This window comes from Coregonus clupeaformis, unplaced genomic scaffold, assembly GCF_020615455.1.
Source record: "Coregonus clupeaformis isolate EN_2021a unplaced genomic scaffold, ASM2061545v1 scaf0013, whole genome shotgun sequence".
Classification (NCBI taxonomy): domain Eukaryota; kingdom Metazoa; phylum Chordata; class Actinopteri; order Salmoniformes; family Salmonidae; genus Coregonus; species Coregonus clupeaformis.
In genome coordinates, this window is record NW_025533468.1 from 718841 (window position 1) to 738847 (window position 20007).

At 42.6% G+C, this 20007-nt stretch overlaps 1 protein-coding gene across 1 annotated transcript; it reads right to left on the minus strand.

Moving 5' to 3' along the window:
- Window positions 1-16858: 16858 nt before the first annotated feature.
- On the minus strand, window positions 16859-17434 carry LOC121546271 (bile acid-CoA:amino acid N-acyltransferase-like). The gene is made up of 3 exons (XM_041857441.2): window positions 17337-17434; window positions 17117-17258; window positions 16859-17004 (listed from the first exon to the last, which is right to left on the minus strand). The coding sequence occupies exons 1-3, from the start codon at window positions 17415-17417 to the stop codon at window positions 16874-16876; spliced, it is 354 nt and encodes a 117-aa protein (XP_041713375.1). The 5' UTR covers window positions 17418-17434; the 3' UTR covers window positions 16859-16873.
- Window positions 17435-20007: the final 2573 nt, after the last annotated feature.

Below are 20007 nucleotides of genomic sequence, written 5' to 3' on the forward strand. Positions count from 1 at the left end.
GGTTTCTTGAGTTATTGTTGAAGATGAGAATAGATGAAAACGTCTCGCTCGCGCCGCACTTACACTCTGCAATATGTCTACCACACGTGAGACTCTTACCCAATCTCCGCTATACTGTGTGCTCTCCTGCCAAAAGCTCCATGTTTATAAGGCAGAAAATACTTTACTAAATACGTCATAAGTAATTTCTGTTATCTAAGATTTCACTAAATCTTCCTTCCTTCATATACCCTATAAGACTACCTTTAAACTCGTATCACTAATATGTAATATATAGCCCTGTAATAACAAGTACACCCCCGTAATAACAGCTCACTAATATCACTAATCTAGATCTCTCTAAGCCGCACGTGCGTCTGTGCAACGGATCCACTGCGTCTTTGTCTGTGTTAAAGATCTTCATGCATAACTGTTACTCTTTGCTCTCCCCTTATTATAGGAGGCTGATGTGATATTAACAGGGTTAGTAAGTTAGATAAGGTGTACCTGGGGTATGCTGTAAGTGAAGTTATTAATTAGGCTTTAGATGGTGTATTAATACACCCAATCACTACAAAAGATACAGGTGTGCTTCCTAACTCAATTGCCGGAGAGGAAGGAAACTGCACAGGAATTTCAATTTTAAAAACCATTACAGAGTTTAATGGTCGTGATATGAGAGAACTGTGGATGGATCAACAACATTGTAGTTACTCCACAATACTAATGTAAATGACAGAGTGAAAAGAGGGAAGCCTGTACAGAATAAAATATTCCAAAACATGCATCCTGTTTGCAACAAGGCACTTAAGTAAAACTGAAATATAAAGTGTTATGTTTGGGGCAAATCCAACACATCACTGAGTACCACTCTTCATATTTTCAAGCATGGTGGTGGCTGCATCATGTTATGTGTATGCTTGTCATTGGCAAAGACAAGGGAGTTTTTTAGGATAAAAAGAAACGGAATAGAGCTAAGCACAGGCAAAATCCTAGAGGAAAACTTGGTTCAGTCTTCATTCCAACAGACACTGGGAGACAAATTCACCTTTCAGCAGAATAATGACCTCAAACACAAGGCCAAATCTACACTGGAGTTGTTTACCAAGACGACACTGAATGTTCCTGAGTAGCCTAGTTACAGTTTTGACTTAAAATCGGCTTGGAAATCTACGGCAAGACTTTAAAATAGCTTTCTAGCAATGATCAACAACCAACTTGACAGCGCTTGAATACTTTTTTAAAGAATAATGGGCAAATATTGTACAATCCAGCTGTGCAAAGCTCTTACAGACTTACCCAAAAAGACTCATAGCTGTAATCACTGCTTGTATTGTCTCAGGGGATGAATACTTATCTAATCAAAAAATATATTATATGTTAGAATTTGTCTTCCACTTTGACATGAGTATTTTGTGTAGATCGTTGACCAAAAATGACAATGAAATCCATTTCAATCCCACTTTGTAACACAACAAAATCTTCATAAAGATAAGCAAAAAATCTGTATAAATGAATAAAACAAATACTGAGCTCAAATTTTGATAATTATTTTATACTAATACAATTGCTCAGAGAAATAAATTTAGTTTAACAAGTAATACCAAAAAATCTAAAAAAAAGATAGAGGTCATAATGATTGGCACCCCTGTTTTCAATACTCTAGTACCCTCCCCTTGTGAGGATAATGACGCTGAGACTTTTGCTAAAATGTTTTATGAGATTGGAGAACACGTTGGGAGGGATGTTTAGACCTTTCCTCCATACAGAATCTTTCCAGATCCTTGATATCCTTTGTCTGCTCTTATTGACTGCCCTCTTCAATTCAAACCACAGGTTTTCAAATGGGGTTGAAGTCAATTAACCATTTCATTGTGGATTTTTATTAGTGCTTGGGGTAATGGTCTTGCTTGAAGATCCACTTTAGGCCAAGTGTCAGCCTCCTGGCAGAGGCAACTAGGTTTTTTGTCTAAAATGTCCTGGTACTTGGTCAAGTTCATGATGCCGTTGATGCCCCAGGACCAGTGGAAGTAAAAAATCCCCATAACATCAAACACCATATTTTACAGTACGTATGAGACACTTTTCTGCATATGCTTCTGTTTTTCAACGTCAAACCCACCACTGGTGTGCGTGACAAAAGGCCTCTATTTTCATGTCGTCTGACCATAGCACGGGTTCCAATCCAAGTGCTAATGCCGTTTATCTAACTCCAGCTGCCAGCTTAGCTGACTTCTGCCCTTCTCTCTCTCTCTCGTTTGTTGATTTAACTTTTACAACACAAAATAACCAAGCAGGACACAGGAGTGCCGTTTCAATAAGTTTAGTGAAAGTCAAGCTCGAGAGATACAAGATAATAATGACGTCATCAGAGTGGTCAATCAATGTCAAACACAGAGTTCTTATTCTATGCCTATCCATTCACTATGCAGGACACTACACAGTCGCTCTCTTCTTATCTCTATTTTTGTCTCTTTCTCTCCTCTCTATCTATCTCTCTCTACATGTGGTCTCATAACTGGCTCAACCTGTCTCTCTGAAAGACTTCAGTATTTTTAAAGTATCCGTTTATTGACCTCTGACCCCTGCAGCATTGCCCTTTCTGACTGGGAATCTCTGGCTCTGCATTACCAATAGCTCTGTTGGTGTCAGCCAGATCTAGAGTTTGTATCAGTGCATGTTGCCTATATAGTGCAATGGGGGTCATGTTTAACTTCAGAGACGGCAGGGGGCATGGAATAGCCTTTATGTAGATGCTGGACAGAATTTGATATGTAAGTGATGATAATCATCATTGGAGTGTTGTGTCATTGTGGTAAAGTAGGTCAGTATACCCTTCTTCTTTACCCCACTCAGCTGTTTCCCATCAGTCCCTGAGATACACCCAAGTCTCCCTGCAGTTCCCCAAGACCAAAGAACAGACCCCCTCCTCCCTTTGGCACCTACAGTCCCCATATCCTGATAACATCAATAACAATAATAATTTGGTTGGTGCTTATATTGGTCCTATTTCACAAGTGTGTATTATATGCATGTGTGAATTGGAAATGTGGTTTTTGGATATCCCAATTCCCTGAGACACCCTCGTACAGTGTGATCACGGCCAGGGTCTGCCATTATCAACAGCAACCCTGGAGAAATTAGGTTTAGGTGTCTTGCTCAAGGGCACAGACAGATTTTTCACATTAAAAAAAAGCAACCTTTCGGTTTCTGGCTCAATGCTCTAACCGCTAGCCTACCTGCAGCCCTGGCTCGTGTGTGTGTGTTTTTAGGAAACACAGACACAGCAGCACATTTTGGGAATGTGAACTTGACCCTAGAAAGGAAGTAGGCAGACACACACAGTCTTACACACACACACACCTGAGGGCACAGGGCAACATAAGGACAGGGAGAACTCAGTGAAGCATAGTGCATCCCTGGCCAAACTAATCAGATCACCCCAGGGGAAATGAGAGCCCCCTCTGCATCCTTGCCCCCGACCCTACCACACCCCACCCATCACACAACTTCTGACTGAATTTGGATATGGGGGGGTGATTATTTTATTATTATATTTCATTTTTTGGGGAACTCAGTCCGGCTTTCAACTTACGCTTGAAAGTTGTAATAGTAGAATGCAGAAGGTGCAATTTTGAAATTGGGTAGCGCCTCATCAGTTCCTCTTGTCATGTTAGTCATTGCATACCTTAGAGAGCTATTTATAACTTGTCTAGATCAACTAGCACATGTCAGCTAATGTTTTTTAGCTAGGTTTTTAGCCCATAGATTTTGTTGTAATATGAGTCACTCAAATATCACATGAATACACATTAGACATGGCATAATGTATAGAATTGCAAGAAAATGAGCTTTAAAACTGCTAAATGTTCTCCGCACCCCATGACAAAATGTGTAAAATTGCAGGAAAGAAGCTTTAAACCTGCAAAACCTTAACCACCAATAAGAGGGGTGTGAACGGTTTGTCTCATGAACAGTGCTTTTAACCCAAGAAATAGACGGCGCTGGATGTTCCCCTCAGTGAAAAAGTTTGGAACCCCTGCATACTGTGAGTGTGTGTGGCCTTCACCTTGGGAACTACTCGGTGCTAGATGACTTCAGGGCCTTTTAGAACTTTTAGAGCACCACCCTCAGCACTGATAGGCTGTGCTATATGACCGTACCCCTAGTCCCGCCTCCCCTGCCTATCTTATCTTATCTGTTATTAGGTTGTGATTACGGTTTGATCCGAACTCTCATTTCAGCCAGATCAGGATGAGCTTGTGGAAATCTCTCACTCCTCACCGGAAATTAGAGGGATGGCATCCCAAACCCAGCATACTGCATCCAGATGGGAGGGATCCTGTGGGGGAGCCTTGTGATCCAAGTGTTAACTGAGAGGAGTAACGTGTTGTAACACCGCATGTGGCTGTGGCTTGGGATGAGGAAAGGACTGGGTTGGGTTTAATGGTGCCCGCTGAGCCCCAGCTGACCTGTCCTCCATTCCGCAAGAGATAAGGGTAGAGAGTATAGTCCACTCTCATTATAGTGATGACATCTGAGCAGGACAACTTCATCACTATCACTACAACTGCATTCACTATAAGCAGAGTGCACTGTATCTGAAATCAATACATAGTCAGCCTGGTTCTATAACATGGCTGTGTATGGTTTGTATCTTCTCCTAATGTCACACAAGCATACACACACACTCTCTCTCTCCCTCTCTGTTAAATATGTACTTGATATGTAAACTAAGTCTAATAATATGAACATCCGTTATGAAAGGAAACTCTCTGTGTATGTACGTGTTTAGAATAACTGGTGTAACTCTAGGTTTAGGTGTGGAGCTCGTGACATATGAAAACATACAGTCCCATGCCGGATCGCATTATATATCCCATATATTTACAGCATAATGTCCTACAATCTCAGACACCATATGAGAGGTCACATTGAGATGGCAAATAGTGATATTTGTTTTGGTATACACTGTGCATTTCAAATATGTCATATATGTTTACAACAACATCAAACGTCGATGCATGGCTTTTATCGAAATGTATTTAGAATGGAATGTATTTCAAATGGAATGGAAACCAGGGGCCAGTCTCCCGCCTTGACACTCCCCACAGAATACTCAACAATGAACTGACTTATCATCTCTCACAGACTGAAAACCCCTAAGGGATGATGGAGAGTCAATGAAGGAAACAACACCATACTTCACAAAGATGGAGTGAAGGGCTTGATGGGGAGAGGGGGAGAGAGCTGTCCACTGGGGTAGAGTGATGATGGGAGAGAGAAGAGTGGTGTGTGCCAATACATTGTTTTCTTATTAAACCTTTTATAAACATTTTATAACCATTTAAAAGGGACAATGTACTGTAAACCTAAACATAACCAAACAATCATCAAGTCACAGTGCATAAAAAGTGCATTTACCATATAAACTCAGCAAAAAAAGAAACGTATCTTTTTCAGGACCCTGTCTTTCAAAGATAATTCTTAAAAATCTAAATAACTTCACAGATCTTAATTGTAAAGGGTTTAAACACTGTTTCCCATGCTTGTTCAATAAACCATAAACAATTAATGAAAATGCACCTGTGGAACGGTCGTTAAGACACTAACAGCTTACAGACGGTAGGCAATTAAGGTCACAGTTATGAAAATTTAGGACACTAAAGAGGCCTTTCTACTGACTACTGAAAAACACCAAAAGAAAGATGCCCAGGGTCCCTGCTCATCTGTGTGAACGTGCCTTAGGCATGCTACAAGGAGGCATGAGGACTGTAGATGTGGCCAGGGCAATAAATCGCAATGTCCGTACTGTGAGACGCCTAAGACAGCGCTACAGGGAGACAGGACGACAGCTGATCATCCTTGCAGTGGCAGACCACGTGTAACAACACCTGCAAAGGATCGGTACATCCGAACATCACACCTACGGGACAGGTACAGGATGGCAACAACAACTGCCCAAGTTACACCAGGAACGCACAATCCCTCCATCAGTGCTCAGACTGTCCGCAATAGGCTGAGAGAGGCTGGACTGAGGGCTTGTAGGCCTGTTGTAAGGCAGGTCCTCACCAGACATCAGTGTTCTGCCATGGCCAGCGAAGAGCCCGGATCTCTATCCCATTGAGCACACCTGGGACCTGTTGGATCGGAGGGTGAGGGCTAGGGCCATTTCCCCCAGAAATGTCCGGGAACTTGCAGATGCCTTGGTGGAAGAGTGGGGTAACATCTCACAGCAAGAACTGGCAAATCTGGTGCAGTCCATGAGTAGGAGATGCACTGCAGTACTTAATGCAGCTGGTGGCCACACCAGATACTGACTGTTACTTTTGATTTTGACCGACCCTTTGTTCAGGGACACATTATTCTATTTCTGTTAGTCACATGTCTCTGGAACTTGTTCAGTTTATGTCTCAGTTGTTGAATCTTATGTTCATACAAATATTTACACATGTTAAGTTTGCTGAAAATAAACACAGTTGACAGTGAGAGGACGTTTCTTTTTTTGCTGAGTTTATTTGACTCATTAGGCATATGATGAGATATTGAACAACACATACTGACAGGCCTGACCTCTTGATTCATTTGGAATGACCGTCAATGGCAACAATTCTGGAACCTTTGGCACATCACTGCATGAGTCTGGGCCCATAAGAGCCTGTAAGGGCATAAATATTAGCACTGTCTGGGTTTTAGATGCCTCCTGAATGTGTCAGTTCACATTTAGCAAGAAGAGACAGGATAACCGAATTATAGCCTACCACATTTCCACTGACTGATTGATGTGTGTTGAATGCCTCTCTGAGCAGAAACACAAGCTCAAGGAGAGAAAGACGCATTGAATCTGTTCACATTGTTTCCACTAACCCTCCCCCTAAACTTACGATAGCTGTCGTCGCTGGGGTGTGGCGCGTAAAAGGAACCATATGGACAGTGTCAGCGCTCGGTTAAGACACCACTGGGATTGATTGACAGTTCCTGTGGGAGTGGTCGTTGTAATCTTTGCAAGAGCTTTGCTCAGAGCTCTGCCGGGGTAGGGCCGGGGGTGGTACCCGGGTCAGGAGTGTGGTGCGGCGGATGCTGCTGTTCGAGTCCTGATGCCTCCGACAGCACGGCAGACAGTGGACCATGTCAGAGAGGAGCTGGCCGCTGAAGATCATGTAGATCCACGGGTTACAGCAGCTATTCAGACTGGCCAGCAGAGCCGAGAGCGTGACTGCGGTGTTCTCGGAGTCTGGAGAGAGAGAAACGGGGAGGAGGGGGTGTCGGCCAGTCAGTGAAGGAGAAAACATTCAAGCTTGTTCTGTTTATCTACTAGCAGTGGCACACACTATTTATGCGTATTCTCGAGGGAGTCTCGGTAAGCCACTGGGTCTGAAGGGTCACTGACTCGCCAGCAAAATATTGAATTAGCTTTTGGAGACCGTTGGTTGTTTTCACAACGGTCTGTACCGCCTGCACAACATTGCATTATATGGCACGTGTTTAACACTTACAGTTGAAGTCAGAAGTTTACATACACCTTAGCCAAATACATTTAAACTCAATTTTTCACAATTCCTAACATTTAATCCTAGTAAAAATCCCCTGTCTTAGGTCAGTTAGGATCACCACTTTATTTTAAGAATGTGAAATGTCAGAATAATAGTAGAGAGAATGATTTATTTCTTTTATTTATTTCATCACATTCCCAGTGGGTCAGAAGTTTACATACACTCAATTAGTATTTGGTAGCATTGCCTTTTAAATTGTTTAACTTGGGTCAAACGTTTTGTGTAGCCTTCCACAAGCTTCCCACAATAAGTTGGGTGAATTTTGGCCCATTCCTCCTGACAGAGCTGGTGTAACTGAGTCAGGTTTGTAGGCCTCCTTGCTCGCACATGCTTTTTCAGTTCTGTCCACACATTTTCTATAGGATTGAGGTCAGGGCTTTGTAATGGCCACTCCAATACCTTGACTTTGTTGTCCTTAAGCCATTTTGCCACAACTTTGGAAGTATGCTTGGGGTCATTGTCCATTTGCAAGACCCATTTGCGACCAAGCTTTAACTTCCTGACTGATGTCTTGAGATGTTGCTTCAATATATCCACATCATTTTCCTTCCTCATGATGTGAAGTGCACCAGTCCCTCCTGCAGCAAAGCACCACCATGGCCTTATGCTGCCACCCGCGTGCTTCACGGTTGGGATGATGTTCTTCGGCTTGCAAGCCACCCCCTTTTTCCTCCAAACATAACGATGGTCATTATGGCCAAACAGTTCTATTTTTGTTTCATCAGACCAGAGGACATTTCTCCAAAAGGTATGATCTTTATCCCCATGTGCAGTTGCAAACCGTAGTCTGGCTTTTTTATGGTGGTTTTGGAGCAGTGGCTTCTTCCTTGCTGAGCGGCCTTTCAGGTTATGTCGATATAGGACTCGTTTTACTGTGGATATAGATACTTTTGTACCTGTTTCCTCCAGCATCTTCACAAGGTCCTTTGCTGTTGTTCTGGGATTGATTTGCATTTTTCGCACCAAAGTACGTTCATCTCTAGGAGACAGAACGCATCTCCTTCCTGAGCAGTATGACGGCTGCGTGGTCCCATGGTGTTTATACTTGCGTACTATTGTTTGTACAGATGAACGTGGTACCTTCAGGCGTTTGGAAATTGCTCCCAAGGATGAACCAGACTTGTGGAGGTCTACCATTTTTTTCTGAGGTCTTGGCTGATTTCTTTAGATTTTCCCATGATGTCAAGCAAAGAGGCACTGAGTTTGAAGGTAGGCCTTGAAGTACATCCACATGTACACCTCCAATTGACTCAAATGATGTCAATTAGCCTATCAGAAGCTTCTAAAGCCATACAATAATTTTCTGGAATTTTCCAAGCTGTTTAAAGGCACAGTCAACTTAGTGTATGTCAACTTCTGACCCACTGGAATTGTGATAGTGTGAATTATAAGTGAAATAATCTGTCTGTAAACAATTGTTGGAAAAATTACTTGTGTCATGCACAAAGTAGATGTCCTAACCGACTTGCCAAAACTATAGTTTGTTAACAAGAAATTTGTGGAGTGGTTGAAAAACGAGTTTTAATGACTCCAACCTAAGTGTATGTAAACTTCCGACTTCAACTGTATGTATGCCCTTTAGGTGATTCTGTTGGTTTTCAATATTGCGCACTGTCTGTTAATTCAAGCCACAGCAGAACGAATAACATCAGCTACATTCACACCTCATCAAGGCAATTCATTATGAGTTAACTCACATGCACTGAACTGATAATCAAATTATTCCATTGTCGTCACAATAATCTACCCCAGGTCTCCAGTTTGCGCAGTCTATAGCCTAAGTAATACGTCTTAACTGTCTGTATAGCCTATTTATGTCAGTTTGGTCTACAGTGAGGGAAAAAAGTATTTGATCCCCTGCTGATTTTGTACGTTTGCCCACTGACAAAGACATGATCAGTCTATAATTTTAATGGTAGGTTTATTTGAACAGTGACAGACAGAATAACAACAAAAAAATCCAGAAAAATGCATGTCAAAAATGTTATAAATTGATTTGTATTTTGATTTGCAAAACATTACTTAGTACTTGGTGGCAAAACCCTTGTTGGCAATCACAGAGGTCAGATGTTTCTTGTAGTTGGCCACCAGGTTTGCACACATCTCAGGAGGGATTTTGTCCCACTCCTCTTTGCAGATCTTCTCCAAATCATTAAGGTTTCGAGGCTGACGTTTGGCAACTCAAACCTTCAGCTCCCTCCACAGATTTTCTATGGGATTAAGGTCTGGAGACTGGCTAGGCCACTCCAGGACCTTAATGTGCTTCTTCTTGAGCCACTCCTTTGTTGCCTTGGCCGTGTGCTTTGGGTCATTGTCATGCTGGAATACCCATCCACGACCCATTTTCAATGCCCTGGCTGAGGGAAGGAGGTTCTCACCCAAGATTTGACGGTACATGGCCCTGTCCATCGTCCCTTTGATGCGGTGAAGTTGTCCTGTCCCCTTAGCAGAAAAACACCCCCAAAGCATAATGTTTCTACCTCCATGTTTGACGGTGGGGATGGTGTCCTTGGGGTCATAGGCAGCATTCCTCCTCCTCCAAACACGGCGAGTTGAGTTGATGCCAAAGAGCTCCATTTTGGTCTCATCTGACCACAACACTTTCACCCAGTTCTCCTCTGAATCATTCAGATGTTCATTGGCAAACTTCAGACGGGCATGTATATGTGCTTTCTTGAGCAGGGGGACCTTGCGGGTGCTGCAGGATTTCAGTCCTTCACGGCGTAGTGTGTTACCAATTGTTTTCTTGGTGACTATGGTCCCAGCTGCCTTGAGCTTGCCTTGGTTGAGTTGGACACAGTTATGACAAATGGCAGAGACAGATGCCCATAGTTACCCCTCAGTAAATAGACACAGCATCTCCCTGAACACTGAAAGTTAAAGATGATTCCTTTCTCAGTGCTGAAGTAATTTGCCTGGATTGTGTTTGGATTTTGAATGGTAAAATCAAGATGTGTTATTAGTTTTATGATCACCCTATTCATCAAGTTCAATGGGGTTTATTTTACAATTTAGACCAGGATCTCCCAAACTCGGTGGTGGGGCCCCATCTGGGTGCACGTTTTAGTTTTTGCCCACTACACAGCTGATTCAAATAATCTAAGCTTGATGATGAGTTGGTTATTTGAATCAGCTGTGTAGTGCTAGGTCAAAAACCAAAACATGCACCCAGGGTGGGGCCCCAGGACCGAGTTTTGGAAACCCTGGTTTAGACTGCAGCCTATATACAGTGGGGAGAACAAGTATTTGATACACTGCCGATTTTGCAGGTTTTCGTACTTACAAAGCATGTAGAGGTCTGTAATTTTTATCATAGGTACATTTCAACTGCGAGAGACGGAATCTAAAACAAAAATCCAGAAAATCACATTGTATGATTTTTAAGTAATTAATTTGCATTTTATTGCATGACATAAGTATTTGATACATCAGAAAAGCAGAACATAATATTTGGTACAGAAACCTTTGTTTGCAATTACAGAGATCATACGTTTCCTGTAGGTCTTGACCAGGTTTCCACACACTGCAGCAGGGATTTTGGCCCACTCCTCCATACAGACCTTCTCCAGATCCTTCAGGTTTCGGGGCTGTCGCTGGGCAATACGGACTTTCAGCTTCCTCCAAAGATTTTCTATTGGGTTCAGGTCTGGAGACTGGCTAGGCCACTCCAGGACCTTGAGATGCTTCTTATGGAGCCACTCCTTAGTTGCCCTGGCTGTGTGTTTCGGGTCGTTGTCATGCTGGAAGACCCAGCCACGACCCATCTTCAATGCTCTTACTGAGGGAAGGAGGTTGTTGGCCAAGATCTCGCGATACATGGCCCCATCCATCCTCCCCTCAATACGGTGCAGTCGTCCTGTCCCCTTTGCAGAAAAGCATCCCCAAAGAATGATGTTTCCACCTCCATACTTCACGGTTGGGATGGTGTTCTTGGGGTTGTACTCATCCTTCTTCTTCCTCCAAACACGGCGAGTGGAGTTTAGACCAAAAAGCTATATTTTTGTCTCATCAGACCACATGACCTTCTCCCATTCCTCCTCTGGATCATCCAGATGGTCATTGGCAAACTTCAGACGGGCCTGGACATGCGCTGGCTTGAGCAGGGGGACCTTGCGTGCGCTGCAGGATTTTAATCCATGACGGCGTAATGTGTTACTAATGGTTTTCTTTGAGACTGTGGTCCCAGCTCTCTTCAGGTCATTAACCAGGTCCTGCCGTGTAGTTCTGGGCTGATCCCTCACCTTCCTCATGATCATTGATGCCCCACGAGGTGAGATCTTGCATGGAGCCCCAGACCGAGGATGATTGACCGTCATCTTGAACTTCTTCCATTTTCTAATAATTGCGCCAACAGTTGTTGCCTTCTCACCAAGCTGCTTGCCTATTGTCCTGTAGCCCATCCCAGCCTTGTGCAGGTCTACAATTTTATTGTGGAGCCATTGTGGAGAGGTTGGAGTCTGTTTGATTGAGTGTGTGGACAGGTGTCTTTTATACAGGTAACGAGTTCAAACAGGTGCAGTTAATACAGGTAATGAGTGGAGAACAGGAGGGCTTCTTAAAGAAAAACTAACAGATCTGTGAGAGACAGAATTCTTACTGGTTGGTAGGTGATCAAATACTTATGTCATGCAATAAAATGCAAATTAATTACTTAAAAATCATACAATGTGATTTTCTGGATTTTTGTTTTAGATTCCATCTCTCACAGTTGAAGTGTACCTATGATAAAAATTACAGACCTCTACATGCTTTGTAAGTAGGGAAACCTGCTAAATCGGCAGTGTTTCAAATACTTGTTCTCCCCACTGTATGAAACATCTCAGAGCAGGAGTGCTGATCTAGGATCAGTTCTGGATTTCAGATCATTATGAATAAGATTAAATGGACAGGGGGATCCTTATACTAGATCAACACTCCTACTCTGAGACATTTGAAAAACAGCTCCAGGACTCATCCATTGCCCACCAATACACGTGCTATGTGCATATATTACCCTCGTGTGGTATATTGAAGAACTACAAGAGACATACCAAATAGCTCCAATGCTCTCAATAGGCCCTTTTCACGATGACGTCATGTAACTTCCGCCTTTCCGCGTAGCAGGTTAACTTCACTTCCGTTCGCCCGTAACCTGAGACTTCTCTTCTGAGGTACGTTTAAGTTAAATTAGTAAAGTTAAGAGTAATAATGTTTACGTATATGCAATGGTTTGTAACTTGCTAACGTTATTGTTAATTCATAATTGTTCACTGCCTTAGTTACTTAAAAGTGGGCTAACGTTAGCTAACAACAACTTAGTACCAGATACCGATAACGTTAAAAGGTAGCGTTACATTGCTGCCTGGCTGTAATGTAACAAGTTTACTTAGCTAGCTATCTAACCCTTTGTTAGGCAGTTAGTTTATTCATGAATGTATAGTAACTCACCTATTCAAATACTGTTGTGCATGATAGCTAGATAAATATTGATTCCTGGTCAAAGCTGAATGTTAATTTAGCTGTTTCTTTTCTCCCGGTGTCTGTATCGCAACAGTATCCCATCCAACACCGAAGCATGGCACAATCTTCGAGAAGATGCTATTGCAGTGTACCATTTTGTTCAAACAACAAACAGAAATTCCCGTATCTTCCCGTAAAATCTCCCTCAGCTCAGCAGGGAGGACACTCTTAAGACCCAGGCCATCGCCCGGCTGAGGATTTTAGTCGAGAGGGCCATACGGAGGGTGAAGGAGTACCATATCTGGGATGGGCTTGTTCCTCTTTCCACAGTGGGTTCAGTGAATCAGCTGTGGGCCATCTGCTGCCTCATGTCGAACTATCAGGGACCTCTTGACATTAAAGGAGACAAACCAGTCTGATGTTTTTGTCAACTGGAAGTTGTATATTTCCTGAGTAAGCTAGATGGGCTGTAAATAGAAGTACTTTTATATTACTGTATTGTATGTACAAAAAAATGTAAATATGAATTAACTTTGTTGGTAATTTAATTGATCTAATGTTATACTGTATGTTTTTGTTAAGGGTAATAACTTTTTCATAGCTATTAATGAACCCTAATGTGATATATTGTAAAAATATCCAACTATTAACCATGTTATGTGCTTATGTGTCATGGCACTGATGGAACTATTAAATATATGTTTGCAAGCAACTGCTTCCAATCCTTTTTGATTTTGGTAAGAGCATTTACAACATCGCAATCCTTTTCAAAATTTGTATTTCAATACATAGATATACAGTATATAACACAATTAAGTTCATTTGCAGTTAAAGAAAAACATGTCGACATTTACATCACAATCCTTTTCAAAATGTGTGTTTCAGTACATAGGAGATATACAGTATATGACAAGTTAATTTGCAGTTAAAGAAAAAAATGTCAAAGGTTCACCTTCCACATTTACCTTAACACTATTTACACATAAAATTCTGCCTTATGTTTTATAACTTAAGAAGACATCCATGTAGATGTTATAATAGAAATGATCAAGCTTCTGTCGCATTGAGTGGATAATCTCCTCATCCCTAAAGATTCTCTCAACTGTGAAGTCAGTGCGGGTATCTGTAATGAAGTCACACCACTGAAGTCCGCTTAAGGCGAGTTGGCCTTGAACCTGATAGTAGTATTTGTGGCTCTTCTTAAGGCAGGCCTGGCCTTTAACTGTGATCAGGTGTTTAACTTGGGTAACATTTTCAACATCGCAACTCTTAACCTCAGCAAGACCAAATGGTGGTGCTTCTGTTGGGCAGAAGACTTTAGCATCCGGGCTGGCTGCAAGGTGAGGTGAATCAGGGTGGATGATGACCCCGCATTGTTTCAGAGAGACATCACAAAAATCAGAATATTGCCTCAGTATCTCAGGTTCCAGATCCAACCCTCTTCTCATAGCAGCTGTCTGAGGAGTTCCTCTCAGAATGCGGGGTTGCCAAAGCCTTGGCAGACAACTCCCCACACGAACATGGCATATTTCACGGAATCTGCTGGCTGTCAGTCGGGGTTTGCGTACCTGGCTCCACAGCTGGCATTCTGACTGCATTCTTGTTTCTGCTTCCAATAGCAGCAGACATCTCCTCTGACACAATCAGGCTGTCCAAATGACATTGTTGTATGTAGTTGGGCTCAAAATCAATGGGAAATTTAAAGTTGTAACCTTCAATAGGCAACTGAGGAAACTCACTGGCACCAGGGTGTTTAATAATATCTCTACTTAATTCTAGAGGGCACTGGTAAGAAAGCACAGACCCAAATGGCACAGGGCCAAATTTAGAGTCCACCAAATTAAGGCCCTCAAGCCCGTGCAGCAATTTGCAAATCCCTGGTTGTGGACGGATGTCTTTCAGTTTCTCAGCACTGGCCATGACGTGAGGATCCGGAATAGGCCCTGGCATGAAAGTGAGATATGTCAAGTTTAGATTTCATTAAATGCCACCTTATCTTTTTCACTAAAAAAGACAACCACACTCATCCAGTCTCGTACATGCTTCTAATACAAATAAAAAAATATCCACTGAAAGTCTATATAAAAAGTAACAAATAATAATCACTTTTATGTTTGTATTATTTTAGAAATGCACTAAAGTCTTTGTGCTCTAGTACAGGCGGGGGGCTCATTCAGACTCACCATCATAGGCTCGGTACAGTGTGCACTTCACACCAGCTCTGACACTTGTTTTTTTCTTAGCCGCTGGTTTACACACCGCCATATCATTGGTGGCCTCTGGTACAATTCCCTGTGATATAATAATGATGAACAATACATTGTCAAAAGTCAATACAAACTGCAAAGTTCTGCATCAGTGTAACAAATAATGTCTGACCTGTGTCCTAGGCCGGTGCCAGGTCTGCAGTGCGCTGGTGCATGACAGAGGCAATGGCACTGTCTTAAAGCCCATGGTAACATAGTGAGCACTTTGAAAAAGAAGTGCTACTATGTGATTACATAGTGCTTTCCCAGCAGAGCAGGAACATGACATGTGATTGAGTACCACAGGAACCTCTGCAGAGTCTAGTGTAACCTGTTCATAGAGACATAACAATTAGTGCTGTACTTACAAAACATTTTTTTCTGCGTTTCATTATAAACTACTGTACACAATTTTCAAAACCCAATTTCTTTTTTTAATTAAGAAAAATTGGCTGTTCTGAAACCTTTGACAAGTAGTGCCAACACTTATCGAAAATTTGAACATTTTGAGTTATCACAGAATCTTTCCCAGTCTTTATTGCCGTCAACAACCCACATCGGTTTGTTAGAATTTCGTTGTGTATTAAGTTTAATGATACAAAATCAGAGCTCAGACTGAGAAACAAACTGATCCACAGTGGAACATTGTGGAATCATTCTTATTAAATCTGCAACCGCAGCAAAACACAACAAAAAGAAAACTTATCTATCTTAACCTATCTTATCATAATGTTAGAGAACTGTTTATCTGAGAAACCTGAAGCCGATGAGCCTCCTCATTTTTCTTCATGGACCTGTAACATCGCCCTCTCACTGTCACCTCACCGTTAACTACACTTGAGACTGTTTCAATACAGTGATTGGGAGAAAGGGCGCAGCATTAGCCATTAATACATTACTGACTCTTATCTTACGGTCGATACAAACAGCAGTAATATTAAAAAGAGGCTGCAAAACAGAAACTCGTCAGCTCATAACCTTCGCTAGCATAGGGCTAATTTAAGCTAAATAAAGATAAACACGTACCTTCATAATCAAACAGGTAACCTTCAACGAAGAACTTGTAGCCTTTATCAAGCTTCGATCTTGAAGTAAGGGACCACTTGTCAGCAAGTCGTTCTACGTCGTTAAGTCGTATTGGTGGCAGATGTGAAAGGGACTGGGTGAACTCCATAATGATGTGCTACTAGCTAAGCGTTCCTAAGCGACACCGGATGTAAACATAACCTGCATCGCGGCAGAACGGAAGTTGTCTGACGTCACGTGAAAAGGGCCTATAACAACAGATATTGTTCATATTCTTCCTCTGATTTATTATAAACATCATAGACAATACATTTCCTATTATTTCCTCATTAATCAAAAAATAGAATCAGTCATCTGTGTACTATGGCAGTTAGGTTATAGGCACAGGTGTTAATACTATTGGCAGCTTGAAACTCCTACAGTACAGTGAATGAGAGACTCTGACCCACTACTGTGGACACTCACCATCAGCCATCAATTTATATTCTACAGCTGTGTCCACTGGTCGGACGACTTTCTCATTCAAGCATTCAGTCTTGTCACAAATTAAATACATGAACATATAAAATAGTATATAAAGTTATAGCTTAGTCAATCATACTCGGTCCTGGAGGCTACTCGGGTGTGACATCACAGCTTGGCCTTAGGGCCAGAGGCATGGCTGGGGTACAGGTGTTGCCGTAGAAAGCCAAGGCTCTTTTCCCAGGAGTCTTCTTGAGCATCGGCGTGCGGCTTTGGGTACCCTCCCCACAACATGATCACTGCAACACACACACACAATCATTAGTTACTTTGCGAGTAAAGAATTGGTTATACATATATCTTAGTTCAGATGTTTATACTATAGGTGTGAGCTGTGTGTGTGTACAGTACCTTTCTGTCGTGTTTGAGGCACTATGAAGTTGCTGGCTCTGAAGTGGGGTGTGTAGGGCGGCTCAATGAGGTGTCCAGCATCAGGGTATTTTAGAATGGTCAGTAGGTGCTCATTACCCGCTGCACGCATCATCTGGGCCATCTGCAGGTCAGAGGTCACATTCAGCATCAATGACAATTATTGATTTCATAAGAAGATTTTAATCGTGTTTGTACTCACGTCCTCTGCAGATTTCACTGTCGCCCAGTTCTGATCATCCTCCCCGACGACCAACAGCAATGGACACTTTATCCTCCCCATCTGTCAGAAGACTCAGCAATGAGTAAACAAACCCACTGTGTGTGTGTGTTTGTGTGTGTGTTGACTTACATCCACTTTCTCTCCAGGGTCGGTTGGGATAGGCAGAATGATGTCTCTCCAGACCACACGGCCCTCTTCATCAAATTGGGTCTTATATCCGTCCCTGGCAATAAAATAATTATGTTTTTAGTCTATATTTCTTCATTTGGAATGTATGTCACAAGCTTCATAATCACAGTACTTTACAGCTTCACTTTGAACAGATCTGGGTTTATTTTTCATTCACACATGGTGGTTGTCACTCACTCGTTCATCATCGTAAACACTTCGTGGATTGACTTGTTGACCGGGTGGACCAATTTGGTGCTTATGGAGGGAGCTTGAGTTGATGCCTGAGAGTAATGAGTTGCAGTAGTCGAATTATGAGGAGATGAGTGCACGGACAGTTTGATGAAAGCTTTTTGCCCTATTTTCTTTTTCTTTTTCTGTCAGATGGTCCAGCACCATCCTCAGACAACTGCTTTTCATTTTTGGTGTTCTCGGTTCCTTGTCTGAACTCGTCCATAACGTTATGGCTGGATAAGGCTTAGAATACAGGATAAAGTATTGCTATGTCAAATGATTGCGCAAAACACAGGGCCCTAATTGTAAACAACATCTGTAGCAGATTGTCAGTGTGCTGCTGTAACTCAAAACTGAGGTTTTAGGTTCGTGATTGTTCAGCCACCTTTTGTCAGACTCGCGTGTCATCGACTGGGTGCCCTGGATGCGCTTGCTCGCTGTGACCTCCAGCCTTGCCCATTGCGCGCTACAGCACTATCCACAGCTGCTTGGCCAGGTCTTCCGACAGGCCCTGCACCTTGCCAAAGTAGTCTTGAATGAGGTTCATGTTGTGTGTGTTCTTGCTGCCCATGCGGTACTAATCGTACATGAGGTCATTCCATGAGCACTCCAGGTTCATCAGCTTGTGGCGGCCCTCCAGCAGCTCGGCTTGCTCTATCATTAATGGAGTGTCTGCCACCATCTCAGGCACTGCACAGGAAGGGAGGAGGAATATCAATACACAAATATATTGTTACCGTACAGCAGGGTTCTTCAACCCTGTTCCAGGAGATCTACCCTCCTGTAGGTTTTCGCTCCAATCCCAGTGTTAATTTACCTGATTTAGCTTATCAACCAGCTAATAATTAGAATCAGGTGAGCTAGATTATGGTTGGATTGAAAACCTACAGGATGGAGGCTTGAAGAGCCCTGCCGTACAGTGCCACATCAAAATGCAATGCAAGCCAACAATAATAGTTCCCAATCAAGTGGCATCTTATGTTGCAGCTGAGCATACCTGAAAATAAATTATTCAGGTTCTCCATAGCTGAAGCAATCTGACTGTGTTGCATCCCAGCATATTGTACGTCCTTCAGGATTCAATTATGTTAATGCTTTGCTTCCAGTCCTTGCTGATGTCTGCCGGGGAGATCTGGATGTCCTTCACGTCCCCCAGGGCATAGTGGAGCTGACTCAGGTCTGTACGTACTCCGCTTAACTGGGACTGGCTGGCAGCCTGGAGAGTGGGGACAGACAATTGTAAATGGTTAAGATAGGGCTTTACAGCAAGCAGACCCCATCAGTATACACACACTCTTTCTACCCCCAAGGTGTCAGTATGTCAGTTCTCTCAATCTCGACAGGCTTGATGTCCACCAGAGTTTTCTGGGAGTTCTCGGTTCCCTGTCTGTACTCGTCCACAGAAGGAGTGTACAATGGAGAGGAGAGAATCAGGGAGAGAGAATCAAAGAGGGGGCGAGAGAGAGAGAGAGAGAGAGAGAGAGACTTCCAGCAGTGGATATAACTTTATTTTTATCATTCCTCCTTACCTTGTGTCACTCTCCTGTCCATCTCGCTGATGTGTTCCTTGCTCAGGTCCATGAGTAAACGTTTGGGCTCTGATTCCTGTCTGCGCTCTTCCATTGGGACATTCAGGACCTCAGGCTCAGCCAGCCTCACATCTACAGGAAGAAGGCGAGGGCCACTGAATAAGCAATACAAATCAACAGGCTTTTGGATATGTATTTAGAATTAAACATTTCTGTTGTACTTTGGAATCTCTCTCTCTCGCCTTGTCTAGAAGATAAGTTTAGAAGATAACTGTGGTTTTTCCTGTCTGATAAAAATAGCAGTAAATTATAAAATAGCCTCCACCAGTCTTGCATTACAATCAGTCTGTCAGTCTTGCATTAGAATAATGAGGATGAAACTTACTCTGCCAAAACGCTCTGTCCTCTGGTCAAGCATTGTCAAAAATGCTTGACGTGACATACTGGCGCAGCCATCTTCATCTCTTCATATGAAGAGAACACGTCTGTTGAGATGACGATGCAAAGTTGATGGTGACAGATCAGTAGCCACTCCTTTGCAGGTCTTTCATGCCTGCTGTACTGGCCTCCTTGTAGGTCTCACAATGGAGCTCTGGCAATGCCAGATTCTAACGACCTAAAGAGAGGATTAAGACAAAATTAATCAAGATACACTGCATCCTTACCACTCATGGTTACAAGTACAACAGACCTGCCAGGGCAAACCGTAATTGCCGGTT